Source organism: Tetrao urogallus (assembly GCF_951394365.1).
Source record: "Tetrao urogallus genome assembly, chromosome: 6".
NCBI classification, from domain to species: Eukaryota; Metazoa; Chordata; class Aves; order Galliformes; family Phasianidae; genus Tetrao; species Tetrao urogallus.
In genome coordinates, this window is record NC_136819.1 from 9,442,111 (window position 1) to 9,462,291 (window position 20,181).

Consider the following 20,181-nt stretch of genomic DNA (forward strand, 5'->3'; position numbering starts at 1 on the left):
ATTCCAGCCACAATGGAATGTCTAATATGATAGACATCAAGACATCTAAGGAACTGAAAGAAAAGAGCAGTGTTCATACTGTAGTTCTGGGGGTCAGACTGGTTTAAGGTAGTTCAGCTTCCCCCCCTGCCCCACTGATGTGCTTCTCTCTCCTGCTTTGCCAATGAGCTTCACCCTGACAAATAATTTATCTGCATGCCTGTCCACTGCTGGTGACCAGATAATGACAGGGTGTTACATGCTCCAATGTGTTGGAAGCCTTGTTTTCACTAACGCTTTTGTTGGTGTTTCTTAGCTTGCCTTTTTCCTCAAAGATTTTTTTACCACATTGTATTTTAGAATGCATAGCACCTAGAGCTCAAATCAGCTATATAAACTTACCTAATATGATTTCGGTAGTCAACAACACAGGCCCTATGACCCCCATGCATACATATTCCTATGCTTCATTAAATCGGTATGGGAGAGAGAAGATGGAGAAAACAAGAGAGCGATATTGAATAGATAGGAAGTTCTTCACTTGTCTGATTCAGAGGAACATACTTTTCCTGTAGAACCATAACTGTGATGAATTTGTAAGTTGATGGCCATCTTATTCACTTTATGTTCTATCCATTTTACTGTAAGCCTGACAAGTAAGCAATTAAGATTTGCTTTCAGTGTTTTGGTAGTGTCTTTTTTCTCGTTTTTATTACAAACTGTTTTTCCTCATGTGAAATCGTGTTGTAATAGCAGAGTTTAATGATTGTGACTGAACATCACTCTTAAGACTTTAAAATTGCCCATTGACCTGGGGAAATAATTCCCTGTAAATAAAATATACTGATTACCTTATATTTATATACTATTACCTTATATTTTAAAGGGAAAAAAAAAAGAAAAAAAAAAAAGGTGTGTCTTTAATACAAAGTCATCTGTTCTGTGAAAGCTTTAGTAGTCTCTGGCTCATTTGCTCATGTTATTATTGTTATTCCAAGTGTTTGTCCACTTAAGCCCTTCTCCTTTCCCTGATAGTAGAAGGTCTTGGATTTTCTGCTGAGGAGAATTTAAGGGTGATTGCTATCAAGTACCTTTTCTGTCTTTAACAAGGGTCACAAAGACTGTGAGGGTTGCAACTGTATATTGAATTAGAGCTCTTGGGAAACAATTTGTTTAGTAGAAGGATAATTCTGAACAGTATATCCCCAAAGCTAGTATTAGTTTGACTTTTTGATCTGACCCATATGCCAGAATCCTGCTGTGAAAATGGTCAAAGTGCAGTATTACCCAACACAAGAAACTGTTACATTTAGAACAATCCATAAAATATAAGAATTGCATTTTTCAGACTGAAACACAGACACTTCCTTTCTGTTATTATAATAAAACTTTCTTTCTAATAGGCCCTGAAACCAAATGTAAGCATGTCCAGCCTCAAAAAGTGGGATTACTATGTAGAAGAGATTTTGGCTACAGGTCCTTCCTATGACTGGAATATGGGGGCTGCAAAATGCAGTGCTTTAGAGGAAGCTGACCAAACAGATGGCTCAGTCTCTCAGAAAAAGAGGAAAATAGTGTGGCCATGTTACGATGATGTTAAGAAAATACAACCTGATGCCATCAGCAGCCTTTTAAATGTAAGTACATGCGTTAAACAGAAAAAAATAAGTTATTTTAGTTATCACGTATCATGTTTACCCTTCATTTATGTTATTTCCCAATTTTTATTTTTAGTTTTTGCCCTGTATGTTATTGCCCTATGGATATTATATAAAATTATTATTAAAGCCAGTCAGAGTAGTTATTTAGTATAACCAACTGATTGCCTTCTGTAAGAAATGCACTAATTGTTCTTTTAATTGATGCAATGGTTGAATCTGTTTTTCTTGCCCTTTTTCTACTCAGTTTAATGCGTGTAGTAAAGATCCAAATTCCTGCAAGTTCAGGAAACAGAATCCAACAGTTGTTGGTTTCAGTGAAAGGTAGATTTTATATGCAGATATATATATACACGTATCCCTGAGCGTCTTGGCCCAAATTTATCAACAAAACTTTCCATTGTTACTCCTAGTATATTTATTTTTAGTAGGACCTAACTCAAATTCTGAAACGCTTCAGAATATTTCAGTACGTTATGTGGATGCTTGATTTGGGCAATGATTTTTTTCCTGTGGGCCCAAGTAGGCTCCTCAGGTTTTGTTGTTTCATAATTAGAAAATGAATAAGGATCCCATTTAGCATGGTAGTAGTTGTATTTTCTTAGATGTTTGTTGTTTGATTGTAATTGGCTATTAGTCCTAATGTTTACAGTATCTTCTGGATTAAAAGAAAGAAATGATGTGGTCATTCTTCATTTCCTAGAGCTATTGTTTCAAGCTATGTGCATATTCAGCTGCATATACAAAATATTTAACTTTCATTAACTTTCATTAGAATTGAGATTGTGAAGCCTAGTGAAGCAGTTCTTGGAAAGCTGGGTTATGCTTTGGAATCCTGAAATCGCTGAAATTAAATAGCTCTTAACAAAGTCCTAGGGTTGGAAGATTCTGAATGTATATCAATAATTCAGAATAGACTTGCTTGCGTCAGAGAGCTAGCTTAATTCAGGAACACAACTGCTATCTCCTGTAGTCCATTTCATACAATCACTGTTGATGAAAAAGAGGAAAAATGTCCGATTTTCAAAAATAAAATTCAGCAGTGAAACTCTTCTTGATACTGAAAGCCAGAACTGCTCAAAGCTTCTAACTTCACAAATTCAATGAAAGAGAGCTTATCCGTTCCTCAACAGGGGTCATAGCAAGAATTCTTTCACAAAAAAAAAAACCCAAGCCAAAGCAAAAACAGAGCTTTTGTAACTATAGGCAGAACTACATTCGAAATATAGCAACAGTGTTCCTCTGCATTTCTTCATGGAGTAAATGCCAAGCTTATCCTAGCCACAACTGTGAGAAACACCATATAACAGGGAAATTAGCCATATTATATTCCAGAGATATGTGGGTCAGATTTTATGGAGTTTAAATGTTATTTGTGAATTAGATTATAGTAATAAAAGATAGCAGAGGAGAGGAACGTTTGGAAAACTTTGAAGAGGTTGTATAAAGGTTACAAAAATATTCTTCTAAGTTTAAAAAGCAAAGTGAACTTTCTTTTAAAACAAGTTGTTAATGTAGGGCTATTGCTGATGGGGGAAAAAGACCTCTCTTTAATCATAAATCCAGTGAGAATGTGTTGGTATCCAAGAAATGTTTGAACTGAGAACATATTCTAGTAATGATAAACTGTTAGGGAAGGTTGATTTTTCTCTTTGTTTATAATGATAATACCAAATATGTTCAAACTAAAGGTATTTTTTTAACAGAAAACTAGATAATACTCATCAGGATGTGAATCTGGAATGGAGAAGTTACAGAATGTCTTAGTTCACAGTATTCCTTGTTACAATGCAGTGCTTTTCTATGAGGAGCAAAAGGTGTGATTTTTTAGTGGTAAATGTCCTAATGCGTTTTGTGTACTTGACACCTTTAAGGAGATGTGTGTGACAGCTCTATATTTTCCATAAGTCTTCATGTTTACAAGCTTTAGGAAGTTAAGCAATCTACTACACATTTCATTCATTTAAGCCTAATTGAATGATAGTAATGTACTTCAAAATACAGATTTTTGTGTAAAGCTTCCCAATTCACTTCTACCACACCAGCCAAAAAATATGAGCTGGTTTGTTCAAACCTTAAATTCTGGAAAAAGAACTTGTAGATATAAATGTTTAAAAGTAGATCCAGATAAAGGTATTTTCAATTAAGACCATTCTCTGATGGTCTTTTTACATCATAGAAATCAGAACCAAAGTATACACTGATAGTAAGAGTAATTACCCACCCATTTGTTAAGTAAAATGAAACAGGATCATGAAACAGGAAACAACTACTGCTTTTGTCGTTTTTTTTTTCTTTCAGAGTAGTTGCAAATAGTTTAAAAAAAAATAAAAAGGCAGATTTCTCCACAAAACTCAAAACCAGCTCATTTGGTAAGAGATTCCAACTGCATTTTTGAAAACACTTCCTTTCTTTGCTTTTAAAATTCATTAAGATGATACCACAGTGTGACACATCCAAGTATAGCATAGCATGTCTTCAGTAGAGAATAAAATTTGGGTTTAAATGTTTCTGGTCAAGACTAGGTCTTCCAACGACCCTTCGATTTGAGTTGTGATTCACTGTAAATGAGCTAACTGGTCTGAGTGATGAAGTGCACCTTGGCAGGAGCAAGCCCAGACATTGGTATATGCACCAATATTCTGCAGAAAGGTGCTGCAAATCCTGGTGGATGCTCAGTTGCATCAGCTGTGTTCCTTAAGGGCAGTGCTTCCGTGCCACAAAGAAGGCTGGTGGTATCATGAGCTCTTTCTGGTGGTGCCCAGTAACAGGACAAGAGGTGCTCCATCTGAACATGAAGGAACAGTTCTTTACTGTGAGTGTGTTTGAACGCTGGCACAAGTTGCTGTCTTGGAGCTATTCCTAAGCCACCTATGCATGGTCTGGGGCAGCTGCCTCTAGGTGGCCCACCTTGAGGATGACAGAGGGCCCTTTCAACCTCATCAATTTTGTGATTCTGTGCAATTTTCTTTCAAGTGCAGCTATTGGCAAGGAAAAAAATCTGATGTTCTCTGTAGAATTTAAAACTGAAGGAGCAAGAGTAAATCTTACTGATTTATTGTCATGTAAGTTTTTTTTTTTTTACAAAGACTTTATTAAGAGAATTTATTCCTAACTTTTCAAGTTATATATGGGAGGTTGTTGAAAGTTTTTCATTTAAAATTCTGGAAGCACTGCTCATTGTGGAGCCAAAAAAAAAAAAAAAAAGGAATGTGACCCAGTTGCTAAGTAACAAGCTTCAGTTAATTCCAGATTCTGCAGAGAAGGACTTGTACTCAAAAGTCAAAACTGTGGCAGAAAGGGAATGCTGAAATTAAAACCTGAATAACCTTTAGCACTAAAGAGTTCGTATTGCTTTTACAGCAGTTTGAGAAGCCTTTTACATGAAATGCCTGTGGTAAATATATTCAGTCCTATGTATACTATCAGGAACACTTTACAGAAAGAATTTTGAAAGAGGAACAACTGGTCTAAATAAGTGTTTGGTCTGGCTTGTTTGCCATTCCTTGTTTTTGTATCTACCAGTGAGGATAATCCAAACAAAGCTATTCTAGTTTTATTTCTTGGCAGGAAAAGAGCCCTGTAATAGTAAATATATATGTATCTTTTCAAGTAGTTTGATTCTTTGTGTTAAGTCACATCTCTTCTATTTAGTTATACTTTTCAACTTTCTAATTTACCTTCAGCAAGGAAGAATCTGTAGATACGTTTTGTTTTTGTTAGACTCTGTCATATAGGCTTATTTATTTTCAGTTCAGTGTTCCAAATTTAGTTGAGCAGTTAATTGTTTCCTTACCAAATGTTTCCTTACCTTAAAAAATAGTCTTTTTCTCTAAGTTTCAATCATCAATAATTTCCTGTTATTCTAATATACCCCTAGAATATGATGAAAGCTACACTAGTTATGTGGTACAGTGGAAATAAGGTCAGAGTCTAATTGTCTCTTCTTTGAAAATAATGTCTTTGGGTTTATTTATCTTTTATATAGCATGGAAATTCTTTGTCCTGTGGCAGTTTTTGTTCTGTCATCAGTCCTTAACTGGATTTTCAAAATTAAGCCTCAAATGTGATTTCGCTAAGAATCAGATTTTCATGACAATATAGGTGCTGAAAGTAAAAATGTAAGAAGGAAAGATAAAAATGAACCAAATATCACAGTAATGGCAAATGGTGAATGTTGTATTTAAGCCATTCCACAAGTAAACATGAACTAATTAAATAGTGTCTTTTTACTTAACTTTGCACACACTGTCTTATTAACAGGAAATAACCCCAACTGGAGGTTATCAACATAGGTCATATTCCCAAGTTCCACAAGAACATGTTGTTACAGTTTGGCATCCAAACTGAATAAATCTTCTATTTCCTTCTTTTATTACAGTTTTGTATTACATTTTATAAACCATGGTAAATCTTAGTATTGGCAATGTAGGTTTTTGTAAATATTTGTATGGAATATATTCTATCCTGATCTCTGTCATGTTTCTATTATGGCAGTTGGTGATGACTGTTGTGTGATCAAGAGAACTGGTGGAGAACTGAAAGAATAATGGCTCCTTCAGCCTGTGATTTGCAAGAGGAATGATGTGACTGATGCTGTATTTGGTTGCCATTGATTTCTGAGTTTAGTTGATAGCAGTTTGTAGCTGGTTTGGCTTGTACTTTACTGGGCAACATGGCCTAAAAGTTCTCTGTGTAAAAATATTGACTAGAAAATCATAGAATTGTAGGATGGCCTGGGTTGAAAAGGACCACAGTAATCATCTATTTCAACCTTCCTGCTGTGAGCAGGATCACCAACCACCAGACCAGGCTTCCCAGAGCCACATCCAGCCTGGCCCTGAATGCCTCCAGGGATGGGGCATCCACGACCTCCTTGGGCAGTGATTGTATTAAAGTGATTGTCAGGAAGTGATCAGTTAAAAATGTTTCTTCTTAACCCTTGTTATTTGTTTCAGGAAATTGAAAGGTTGGAAAGTAAATTAAATCAGAGCCCAGAAAGATGGCAGCTTTTGTGGGAAAGGGTCAAAATGAATCTAAAGGATGACACTAGACAAGACAATGTAAGTAGCAAAGGAATTCTTCCAGCACAGGCTTTATACCTGGGACACTGTCAAAATCACTGTGTTTCTTGGAGTAAAGTACTGCTTTTGAAAAACTGAACGTGTTGTTCTAACCTTGGATACCAGCTCTGTATCTCTACACATAGAAAAACGTTTATACTTATTTACACCATTTAATTAATTACTTCTAAGCAGCAGATTAAGGCACGTAGACAAAATGAGCACAAGCATTTTACTAGTACAAAATCGTATGACTCGATACTATTAAAATATTCATTGTGTCAAAGTCTTCAAGTACAAAAAAAAAAATCAGTTCCTGGAGGTAGCCGAAAAGAAATGACAGAGGTTCAAGGATAAGTAAAGATATTTCCATGTCTACATGGAATTTTGGAATTGTAGATTCTGGTAAAGGCAAGAAACTGTTCGTGCTATGTTTCTAGTTCTTGACTCCAGTAAAATCAGTAGCTGACATTGCAGATATTTTCTAATTCAAAAGCAGCCTTTTTTTTCTTTTCTTTCTTTCTCTCTATGTGCACTAGGAAGCTTGTTAGTTAATGGCTTTGGGGAGCTTTCTTTATCAACTTGGCATAAAACTGTGCCATAACTCTTCAGCTTGACAAACTTGTTCAAGTTTGCCAGCCTTCGTGAGTTTGTTAGTCTTCAGAACTACTCTGTTATTTGTCCTTTGCTTTCAATAAAGCAATAAGCTTTATGTCTATCATAGTCATTCAAGTTCACCTCATACCTAGACAAATCCAGAACGGAAGGTTTTTTATATGAGCCAAGCAGAGGATTAAGTTTTTATTGAATAATTGGAAGCAGAAAAGTAAATGCAAGTATAAATGTACCTGACATCAGTCTCTTGTTCTCAGATAAACGTAGTAGCTAAGAGTCAGCTCAAAAGAATTCTCTAGGATGCTGTTCTGCAGATTAAGACCAAATTCAGGGGTTACTGAGAATCTACTAAAATGACTTAAATCTATAAAGTAGCTCTTGGAAGCTTCACTTTTTTTTTTCTTTTCAACTAATGAATTTATGGAAATTTATTGTATCCAAATGTCTGACTACTTCTAGATGATTCTGAGAAAGCAAGGGAAACAATATTCAAATTTATGTCACTGGAATAAACAAGGCTTTTCTTAAATAATGTCTTTTCACACTTTGTGAATGTATCCTCCTGCATAGGAAATGCAGTGAAATGCCATCTCTATGACTCTTCAGAGGCAACACTGATTTGTATTACGAAGATTTTTTTTCTCTCATAGTAATTCACAATTTACACATTGTACCAAATATTATTTGTGTAGAATTTTGAGATCATCTCAAAATGCATGACAAACAACTCAATTTCTACAGCGAACAGAAGTAATGTAGGGATAATATTACAGAGAAAGAGCAAGCTGGTATGTATCTCTTCCATGTGTTTATTAAGTTAAAGGTTTGCCTTGTTGCAGTGAAGAGTGATTTTGTGTTCTGTGTGTTGCTACACACATTTTTATTTTGCAAATAACAAACTGTAGATCAAGTCGAAACAATATGCTGAATACTTAATATTAAGAAGGTGGTTACACACCTTACTTCCCCACAGAAATTCCACATTCCAAAGAACTGTTGATGTTCAAATTGCTGCAAATGCATTTGAGCAAATAAATTGCTGCAAATGTTTTAGCAAATCCTTGCCAAGTATCGACAAATCTTACCAGGGTAAGGTTGCATTTATTGTATAAGCACTGATAAAATTAAAGCTGAAAAATCATGATGTCAGTGTTCACAGATGTGTACAAAGCTGATGGCTGGAATTGTGAAGTTACACCAGAATTCAAACCCGTGAGATGCTCTCTTTATTGAGGAGTGCATTTCCGTTAAAATTGCACTTCTGTATTCTCTTCAGATTCCTCTTGCACACAGCAGCATTAATGAGAGCAACGAATATAAACTAGATTCTGATCAATTGAGACTAAAAGCATGTAAAAATAAAATATTAACAGATCTTTAGTAATAGGTCAGCTGTAGTTCTTCACTATTCATGTATTTAATGCAAATTATTAACTATATAGACTACCAGGAGGAGTTGTGGGTCGTGTTTATTTCAAAAAGAATGTTATTTTTGGTTTTCTACTGTAATACATTCATAATGTTTTAGTTCATCAAACAATCAGATTTCTCAGTTCTAAATTTGCCTAGATCTTGTTTAAGATTGTTTTATTTTCTTCTTTGTAGCTTCAGAGACATCCTTCTGGCTCCTCAGGGATGATGTCAGCTAATCTACATTCCTATCAAAAGAGATCTTTGTTGGAAATGCCTGACAATGGGCTGGGTGAGGAACAGAGTGCAAGCATCTCTCCCTCCAATGGAGTAGATAGGAGAGCAACTACGCTATACAATCATTTCACTTCAAAGAATGATGAAAATAGGTAAACCAAACAGTCAGAAAGTATTTATGAACCTTGTATAAGAATGGTACAAGCCGTAGGAAAAAAATGAATCTTTTGTATACATAGATCTTTCAGTCTTTCCCTTTCTGAAACAGGAAGGTTTTGGTTATGGTTGTCCAACCTTTTGGCTTGGCTGGGCTGCACTGAGTGAAGTTGTCTTGGGTCAACATAGGTTGCTCTGACAGAATACAATAGCACTGTTCAGTAGGGCAAATTCTCAGCTACAAAACATTATTTTTCATCATAGGCACCACCATTTGCTGTTCATTTTTGCCAGCAGTGAACAAGAGCCTGCATGCTGCGCTTATAAAAATTTGCACCAGTAGAGGTGATGCAGTATTGCTGTCACCACTGCTGAAATGCACCACCACCACCTGACTGTGCTTGCATCCAGGTTTCCAGGAACAGCAAGTGTTGATGAATGTCAGTGGGTGCAATTTTTTTCCCTATGGAGGAATTCAGTTACGCCCATTTGCCTTCATGCTCATTTCCATGTCAGATGCCATTTTGTCAGACTTCCCTCTGCCACCATCTTTCACACAGCAACCACAAGGGAATACTGGTGGGAAGGTTCAGCCCCTACTGTCAGACCACCACCATCTGCCTCTGATGCTGTGGGCCATCATAATAAAATGGGAGACATTTTAATATTTTTCTTAAGATGTTAAAAAGTGAACAGCAGAGACATAAAGCTAGTGGGACATTTGACCCTGTTTTTGTAAAACCAATGCATCAGCCTCGTTTCTTGGCAGTAGTTGCAATTTGCAATGAAGTCACAAGGGTTGCATCAGAGATTTTTGATGAAATTTTACTCTTCATATATTTCATGCTTAACAATTGTTCACAAATTTACATTGTACTAAAAAGCAATTACATGAATAAGACATGGTTGTGAAGCAAGGGATATTTTTCTCTGGTAAGATAGGGCTTTTCATGTCTCTATACGAGACTTTTATCACATTTTTGAATTGGATATCTGATTGCAAATCCATGTTTCATTTGAAAAGTAACAGGTAATGTATTTATATCAACCGAAAATGGTACCAGGCTGCATGTAGTCCTCGAGCCACAGGTTGGACATGCCTGGACTGTAGCTGCATATTGAAAGGGTCTAGAGTGCTGAAATAGTGTTTATCACTGTATCAGTCACCAAACTAGGCTGTTGTTTAAAAATGATTTGTTTCACTACAGTAAAAGAAATGCTTAAAGATTTTTTTAGTCATTTTGGGTTTTATATGTATTTATATATCACTGTTCACATGTGTCACGATCATCATGTGTCGTTTGTATTTTCTGCATCTTCCAGATCTTTTGAAGGTACGCTGTACAAAAGAGGAGCTTTGCTGAAAGGCTGGAAGCCCCGCTGGTTTGTGCTGGATGTGACCAAACACCAGGTAAAAACTTTTCAATATTGTTTTTTTTTAATGTCAAGTTTGCTGCATTTTTATTTATTGATTTAGTTTAATTTTACAAGTAATCAGCAATAATAATTATTTTCAGAAGCAATGTGTAAATTACATTGTTATAGACTGTGTGTATACTGTGTGACTGATAAAACATTCTGAATGCACAGTTTGAGGAGGTAGCAATTTTTAAAGCATTTTTAACTCTACAAGATCATTAAGCAAATAAGTGTTGAGTATCATCAGGCATTCTAGTATGACCCCTGTAGTTTCCAGAAGAACCAAAATCTGTTTTAAATAGCTGGAAACTTAGGTGATTTCTTGATTGCAGTTGGGATTCTGAGAGATAATATGGTAACTGATAGCAAGTTTCAGTTGTTAAAACTGGAGTAGGTACTTAATGCTCCTAAAGCATGTATTTTACATCCTCTTTGCTCCTCAAGTACTTTGTCATGAGCATTTTTCTTTACATGAAATAACATTGTATTCTCTGAAAAAATATCACCTGAATTGCTTTTATGGAAAAGTCCATTTACCTCACTTGGCATTTGTGGTGCTCTTCTGTAATCTGTACTTGAGGCAGCTAACGTGAGTGAAACCTTGGAAGTATTTTCAAATCTGAAGAATAGGAACAGCTATCTTTCTGAGATCAGTTAGAGTTTTTTAAATTAAAGTGAGTTAGAATTTCACCCCCAAATTTTCCCTCTGAAGTCTTCAAATGCCAAGTTCCTGATTAAACAATAATGTTAGGTGGTATATATAGGAGTAGTTTAAATTCTTCACAGTGAGGTAAGCTTAATAGCCAAATAATTCATAAATATTCTGAAAAATCATTGTACACCAAGAAGCACTAAAAATAGGGTATCTGTTGGCCTAAATATTTTACCTGATTTACAGAATTTGACAGTGGAAATTTGTGATCTTCCATGCTTAAAATAATATTGAGTGATGAAGAAGTAATCTTTACTGAGCAAAATGTTCCACATAGCCACACAGTGCAGGTTGTTCAAATAACTTCTGAGACCTGTGTGTGCTTTGTTAGAAAATATATTAATGCATTGTAATTGACACTTTAAAAGATATGTAATACAAGACAGTCATTTTTAAGCCACTCATTGTGGATCCCCGGATTATGCTATGTGGTAATATACTAGCAAATGTCCTAATTGTAATTGTTCCTCCCGAAGCAGAGGAGAAAAGACTCATCATTCTGCAGAAGAAAAAAAAAAAAAAAAGACTTTTAAATTTTTTGTAAACCAAATATCCTCCTGAATATCACAGATGTAAGAGTGTATGCAGTCTGAAGCAGATACAAGTCGATCGTAGCTTGAATTCTGTGGCTGTGAGGGTTTGCTTTACTATAATGCATCTGTTTATGGGTTGTTGTATTTTTTTTTTTTCAGTGAACTCTAGATTTTATCTTCTGGAACAATTTGTATATCAAAACTCAGTTTACAGTGATTTGCATTCATATTAAAGTATCTTTGCTAGGTGAAAAAAGCAAGTCTTGTTCAACCACTAAATATAGGAAAATTGAAGTTTTCTGTGTTTATAATTATCTAAAATCATTCTTAAATTTTTGCTGATCATTTTCTATTCTTGAAATGCAGACAATATTTTCTTAACTCTTTGGTGGAGTAATGTTCTTGTGTTAGTTTCATTGAAATTAACAGGGAAGAGATTGCTTCTGGGCAGAGGATTTGTGAAGGATAAGAGCAGAATCTAGACTTCAGGAGTCAGCAGTCCTTATCAGTTTTTCTGACAGAAACAGTGTTTAACTGTTAGAAGCTTCTCTGCTCTGAGATTCTCATGACAACACGTTCTCTCAGTTCAGTGATCTGCACAGGAGTGGATGGTGGAGACATTGCTATTAGCCAGAGATGTCAAATAGAGGTCTGGCCAGTAAAAGGCTCTCAACAGTCCCACTATCTTGTATACCAGACCAGTGCCTGTGTCTTAGCATTGCCTATGTGTGATGGCTTCAGGTGTTAATAGCATTTTTTCTTCCTACCTTCACTCCCCAAATCCCCAAGTTATATCCAGGAAACGACAATAAAGGTAATAAAAATGAAAGGTCCATCTGAATAGTGTATTTGGATTTAACTTTTCTCTCTCATGTGGTCTAGTTACGATACTATGACTCTGGTGAAGATACAAGCTGTAAGGGTCACATAGACCTTGCAGAAGTAGAAACAGTGATTCCTGCTTCTCCAACTATCGGAGCCCCAAAACATGCAAGTGAAAAAGCATTTTTTGATGTAAGTATATCTGGTTTTTATTTGATGTTTGCCTGAAACTTTCCTTGTTTAACCTACTACTTTCATTCTGTCTGGAAGACGAGAGCTTGAATGGAGCTGCCATGCCAACTCAACACAAAAAGTTTTTATGGAGCTAGCTAGTCATGATTCTCAACAGCAGAAATTAAAACAAATAAACAAAAAAACCCATACATTCAGACTCAATCAGTAGATTACAGCTGAAAGTAAAATGTATAAGTTTCTTTTTCTATTTTGTGTGTTTTCACGTTCTTATTTTTCTTTTGCAGTTGAAGACAAACAAACGTGTGTATAATTTTTGTGCCCAAGATGCACAGAGTGCTCAACAATGGATGGACAGAATCCAGAGCTGCATTTCAGATGCTTAGAAAGGAATAACATTCCATTATCAAGATATGTTTAAAGCAACTCTTTTTGTAAGATGTGTTCTGAAATGTTGCTGACAACCAGCCTTCCTTACATTTCAGCTATAGACATTGATAATATGCTGAAGTTTCTTTTCTGTTTAATAATTATAACCACTGTAACCATTTGGTTTTTTTTTCCTGCAGGGAGGACTTTGAAAAATAATAATTCATTTATCCTGAATTTCCACTTTCTTCAGTACAATTCCTAGCTAGAAAAGTGAGCCGTATTTGCACTATTTTCTAATCCTCATTTTCTCATTTCAGAGTTGCTCTGATAAGGAAAGCTGTCCAAAGTAGCTTGTAAAAATCTCTACAGCAGAAAGTCTATTTTCTCCTTATTTATATTTTTAAACAGAAATTCTTATTTCCAAGGTAGTCATTGTTAAGAGGAAACATGTCTACAATTCCTAAAAAAAAGAAAGAAACAAAGCTTGTGAGTCCAGTGACATATATATCAGATTGGTGATATTAAAACTGTTGATATTTTTTTAAGACCAAAAAATGAAATTGCCATTCTGAAATTAGCAGATTTTCAAGTGTCTTCTCAGCATGCAGGCCAGTCTTTAATCTCGTGCTCTACAGAGTGCTTCAGCAATGTTGTTATGGAATTTCAAGTTCCAGGGGTTATCTGAAGATCATAGCACTTTCTTTTTAGATTCTGTTTGCTATTATGATGGGATATGTGAAAGAAATCTGGCTGACACTATCATAGAGATGCAGGAAAAAACAAACTAGGAATTTGGTAGAAGGAAGATCTCTTAAGTGTGAGTTGTATATGTTAATTTATATGCTGTTCTGCTCACTGTAAAATAAAAAATAACAAATGTGATGATAATGCACTAAACAGTGGAGCAAGCACTTGCACTGAAATCTTTAAAATGCTCACATTTTGAATGACAGGTAAGTTATTTATAGCAGAACAATACTAGCTAGTTAACATTTACAGATATTAAATATGTAAATAATCTGGGTTGATGTGTTGTGATTTGATACTTTTTAAACATTTTTGCACATAAATTGGAAGATTGTTTATAGATTTTTACATTTGATAAAATTGTGTTTGTTCAACTTAAAATCTTGGGAGAAATGTGTCTAATAACCCCAAATTATTAAAAGTTTTACAGTCTACAAATAGTGATGACATTGAGTAGAATCTGTAGGTAACTAAGCCATTGTTTTTATTTTGATATGTTAATATGTTAAATAGCACACTAATATTACAAAAAAATGTATATATGATTCAGTATTTTCTCATTTTTTTTTCCAGACATTCTGCTTATAACTTAATGTCAGCCTAATCAAACTGACTATACTTATTACAGTTTTTCAGTTATTAATGTTTTTTGTTTGTTTTTTATAACTAATGTATTTTGTCAGAAAGGAATATGAACTTCTCACTTCACATACACAATAGGTAATGCAGCTGTTTTTAATGCATTTACAATTTCAAAACAAAGAAAATGAAGGATTTTTCTAGCATTTTTCAACTGACAAATTTCCACCTGTGACAATGGTGTTTGCACATTTGTATGTTTCTTTGTATATGAAGTACTTTTATATGTACTTTGTAAAATACTGATCCTGCTACTAGGTTATATGAAAATTTACATACCACTTCTTATTTTGTAACTGGTTCATTTTAACTCTTGTATGTTCTGTGATATAATCATCTTGTAATAAATACACTTCTTAAGAAAAACCCTTCCTTTTACTGTAAAAAAAGAAATCAGCAAGACACACATGTTGAAATACTTCCACAGGCACAAGACAAATCCTTATTTACTCTGTATTAAGAATTGTATGGTCTTTTGTATACTTGTACATATTCTTACACAAGAGTTGCACTTCAGCATCCTTAACTCAAACACTTGTCAACAGTAACATTAAAGACTAAAGAAATCAGAATTTAAAGCAAGATTATCATTCTAACAAGTCTCAATGTATGGCCTTTATGAAAAGACTAAATATGTAACATCTCTACTAAGTTGTTGAATAATTATGTTAAATATTAGGAAAAAAAAGGGGGAAAAAGAGTTTTCCCATATGCTCTCACAACATAAATCAGCCATGTGCTTTCACCATGAAACATATCTCGATCATTTATGTCACCTTACTGATAAGCAATCTAGTATGAAATAATTAAAATACAAGAAATGACAAGATCTTATTGGAGAATAGCATTTAAATTGAATTCCTGAGTGTGGTGTGGGTTAGCAGAGTTAAAATGGAAAGGGAATGTGTGATGGAGGTAGGGGACTTGTGACAATTCTTAAATGCTGTGGTGCTTAGAGTTTGCATATTGAGCTTGGCATGAATGCTAATGTTGCCTTAAATGTTGATCTCAATTTTTAGTGTCTGTATTGATGGAAAATGGACTTGAGCAACTTAACTTAAAAATATCCAAATAAAAGCTGAAATGAGATATCAATATTTGTGTTGTTTATGTAAAGAATATACAAATGAATGCTAGGCCTACATAGGTTCTTGGTGTGAAGACAAAGAATTAGTAGTGTGCCTTAGGGTTTCTTTTATACAAAGCAAAGATTCAGATGGAAACTCAGAAGAAATGTGTAGAAGTTAGAGTAGCATAAGCCGCAAGGTTTTTCAACCTGTTTCAGTTGTGGCAGCAAGAGTAGAGAAAGAGTAGAAAATTCGTTTGGGAAAACCTCCATGTGAAAAGGGATCCATCTTCTTCATACTCCATGGAAAAGGAACCCTTCCAGGAGTTCGGGGTGAGGTAAGTATGTCCTTCTAAAGAGCAGGGGCTCTTTACTTAAGGGAAGATGGATTTCTTAGCTTTGTTTGTGTTGAGAAACAAACTGCTCTTAATAGGTGATGGGATGAACGGAATTTAAGTTTGGAAGACTTTTACAGGCATAGTATATTAGAAATTATCTAACACTTAAGCATTTTGTATTCCATATTTTGTATGGAACTTCGGAATTATTGTATTAAATAATACAGCTCAGAACATGCCACATGTGTGGGTCACTGGTTACGTAACAATACACAAACAGCTAGCAGACCTAGGACCAAATGTTCAAAATTTTGTATCACATCCCACACACATTATTAGTATCTGATACTTTGCAAACTGCAGACATAACAAAAATGTAGTGATTTTTTCCAAATACTGTAATTTTGTTTTTTCATCCTGTAATATTCTTGGAGTATGCTTAAGTGGCTGCACCACATTTCTCATTTTTCATATCTGTGATCATACAAATATTTTGTCTGTTCATGATTATCCTGTGGTTGCTTTGGGGAGTCAAAAAACTGAAATGAGTCCACCAGTTCCCCAGTTATGCTAAAGTTCATGCTGAGTATCACTGTCACATCTACTTTTAGAGTTTTTGTCTGTATTAGTCTAGTTTCTTGCCAAATTTTGGCTACTGTGTAAGCATGCTCATTTAAGAAATTTTCATCTTTGTGTTTTTTTCACGTGTAGCAACTTTTTTTAAATTGTATGTCAAATAGAGATGCTCCAGATTCAATGTCATTTACTCTCTGCTTACTCTTCCATCTAGACTCTCAAAGGAACGAATTGCTGATACAAAGACTGCTGATAGGAGTTGCTTTTGTTTTCTCTTGCATAATACAAAATCTTCAAGGTCTAATTTAACCTATTGTTATTTTTTTGCTTTAGACCTTTCTGGTTTAAGCTGGTAAGAATGATCACCCAGAGGAACTCTTCAATTCTGTATCTTTAATCCACCCCTCTTTAAGGTTGTCTGTGTGTGCAAATGCGTGTAGTGAACTGTCTACCATCTTTATCTACAATCACACTCCAGTAATTAAAAGTCAGATACTAAGATACCTTTTAAGGGTAAGATTCCCTTCTTACCACTAACAGTTATTGAAATTTCTCATTGGCATATTTTATAATCAACTGTAAAATAATACAGCTTTTAGTAAGCCAGGAGTATTATAATGATTAGCTGAGTCATCCCTGAGAAGATGAAGAGTCTTTATTGAACTGAGATACTTGATTTCGTATGTGGGTTCTGTGTGCTACTTCTAGAAAATTCTGAAAACCCAAACTTGGAACAGAAGGTAAAAGCTGTATTTTAAAGACAGTCTGTCTAACGTTTGTTCATTTACACCTTCATCTCTATGCAGACTTTACAAACCAGAAGATGCACTAGTGGCAGCTGAATTAAAATTCCAGATCGCTAGTGGTATCTACCCACAGTACTGTCCTATTTGTCTTTTTTATGGTGGTCTGATCTGATTGACCTCTGCTTCTATAAAATGTTGCTTGTTGTCAACATCCAGCATGAAACTAATGCTCAATTTCAAGTTGCACGATGTGGTTCATGATTCTTCTATTTTTCAGATTTTGCACATTCTTGAATAGGAAATATTGCTTGACTGTGGCAAATTTAAAGTTATGGTTTCCATTCCATATTTTTTTTAATGGATGTTTTGTTTAAATGTCTTCTAGGGAATTCTTAACATATGATTTTGTCTACAAAGTGGGTAATAAATAGAAGATGGAAATAGCTAGGATAAAAATAACATTATATTTCCTGGAAAGAGGTATAAACATAGCTGGTTTTTTACACGTTAAATGGTACTTGATATTCTGTCTTCATTTTTGTTTATCGAATGTCTCTCACTGTTTAAGTCAGTAAGGATTCTTGTATTTCAGTTCCCCTAAACCTACCACCAAACAAGACCTCCAAACCTTGTAGTGTTCCTTTGCATTAAATATCTCTGTTTATTGTCCAGAATTGATGCTAGATTCAACATCACTGCTTCATGATGGACAGATGGGATTATTATTTAAACTCGAATAATACCAGAAAGTGTTTTGTGCAAGTGCTTTCCCAGTAAGAACAAATGCTCAGGTACCTCAAAAAATGAACAGTATGCTGACAGCACTGTGTTCCTTGCCAGGTTACAGTGGCTGCAGGTCATAATTAATAGTGCTGGTGAGTTCAAAATTATATTTACATACAAGACCTCCAATAAGTTCAAAATTGTAACTACATAAGTTTGTGGATAAGTATATGAATCAAGTTCAATATAGTAGATAATAGTATAGGTAAAATCACTACGTTTAAATGCTTATGGGTTCAGGCTCTGTGTACATTGGATTGTTTTTGTGCCACTGCAGTGGTTAGAGCTTTTTTATTTGTGCTGTTCTGTCACTGGCAAACATGTTAGCTGAATGAAATGCTTACACTAACATTTCTATAAAAAAAATACACGCTAAAAACATTAAGGGCTTTGTAGTATTTCATGAAGGCAAATGATTTGGAATTGGAATTTTGAAGAAAATGTTGGAGAGTTAGCAACCCAGTCACCACTGAGAACTGATGAAGTCGGACAGAGTGTTTTCTCTGAGATACCTGGAAGATATTACTCTTTGTGATATCCTTTTAAAATCTTCAGGAAAGGTTTTTGTTTAGAATATGTGTCCTTTTGGTTGTGCCCCCAAACTAGTCTCATTAGCTTATGTCACTGCTTTTAAATTTAATGAGATTAAGTTCAGAAATCACTTATGCTTTCCCTACTTGTTGTTCCCAAAACATGTTTCATTCTTTAGAACTGTTTTCTAGGAAAAAGAAAGTTAAAATTAAAATTATCTTGGCTTCTTCCACCTTAGGTTCTTGATTCAAAGGAAAGTGCTTGCAGACAGTCTTCTCAGGTATGAACATGTAGCAATACCTGAAATCTGGAAAATATCCCATCAAGTGATAATGAACCAGAGCCAGGAACAAATTGAGGAGTTAGTTATGGTACGTAAAATCATGTCATTGATCACTGTATGTATCACTTATGTTAACAGTGTCAAGACAGCCTGAAGGTTAGATTACAATCTCTAAAAAGTCTAAAATTTTGCTACAGCAGACAGCTGTTTTTGACCCTAAAATATCTGAGATTTGTATCCTCTTCTTCCTATATCAGCGTTCTTCCAAAATTTTGTCTATCCAGTGACACAAATTTCTGTAGAGAAATCACTTTTTTGCCAGTCATTTCAATTGTTAAATCACGCATCTGATCAAATAGCAATAATTGGGATAGCCTCAGAGTAAAATAACAAACATAGCTATTCACCATGACACTGAATTATTTTTTTAATTGAAGGAATACTGCGCACAGAATTCTATTGTGTTATGTGAGTTGATATTCCTCTTTTTTTTTTTTTGGATGTAAGGAAAGCATTTCTTATTTGATGATGGCATCCCAAGAAAGCTCGATGATTTATTTATAATATGAGTACATGCAACCTAAATAGACAGGGATCCTTCCGTTTATCTTGGGATTCCAGTCCACTGTTCTCTTTTAACCTTCTCTGTTCACTATCAGTCTGAGCTGCATGAAGGTGTAGTGAGGCCTACAGTGGCACTTGAAATTACAAATAACTCTATTTCTGCCTTGATTAGTCCATAGTGGAAGTCAGGATTTTAGATAAACCTTTGTATGTATTTTCTTTTCATCCAAGTCAGGATGAACAGAGATTATGAAGGCTATAGAGATCAACACGTAGAAAGGCACAGGAGCAAATCCAACCCTGGCTGGTATTCAGCACCTAATGCAACAAGAAGTCGATGCCAGTGTAAAACAGATCAGAATAGCGGATGTAAGCAGCTTGGCACTGGCTTGTCCATTGGATAATCAAAGAGGAAAAGGGGAGGTGACAGGGGAGTGTAAGAAAGCTCATGCTGCAAATAAGAAATGCAGGTAAGCAAGCTGTGGAACTGGGTCCCATAAACTTACACCTCCAAAATGTAGTAAAGGAAGTCTCCCAAGCTCCTTTACCTGAGCGGTATTGCTATCTGTTCTCCAAAAATCTTTCTTTATGCTCGTCTCACTCTCTGTATGGTGTTTTTGACCTTTGCTTGTCTGATCATGTCTAAATTTAGATGAGGAATTTTTGAGAAGCAGAGATTGGTGTTAGCTTGTTCCCTAGAGGCATCTAGAGTATTTCCAGGTGCTGTGATCTAGTGCAAG

At 35.1% G+C, this 20,181-nt stretch overlaps 1 protein-coding gene across 4 annotated transcripts in view; it reads left to right on the forward strand.

Annotated features, from left to right (window-relative positions):
* SBF2 (SET binding factor 2) overlaps positions 1 to 13,182 on the forward strand; it is a gene marked incomplete at both ends in the record, with an annotated part of 234,361 nt that extends 221,179 nt beyond the window's left edge. For all 4 annotated transcript variants that reach the window (XM_079536628.1, XM_079536630.1, XM_079536631.1 and 1 more), the window contains 6 exons: positions 1,383 to 1,616; positions 6,596 to 6,700; positions 8,921 to 9,114; positions 10,442 to 10,529; positions 12,665 to 12,796; positions 13,084 to 13,182. In XM_079536628.1, the coding sequence (XP_079392754.1) occupies positions 1,383 to 1,616; positions 6,596 to 6,700; positions 8,921 to 9,114; positions 10,442 to 10,529; positions 12,665 to 12,796; positions 13,084 to 13,182 (852 nt within the window). The remainder of the gene's footprint in view (positions 1 to 1,382; positions 1,617 to 6,595; positions 6,701 to 8,920; positions 9,115 to 10,441; positions 10,530 to 12,664; positions 12,797 to 13,083) is intronic.
* Between the last annotated feature and the right edge of the window lie 6,999 nt (positions 13,183 to 20,181).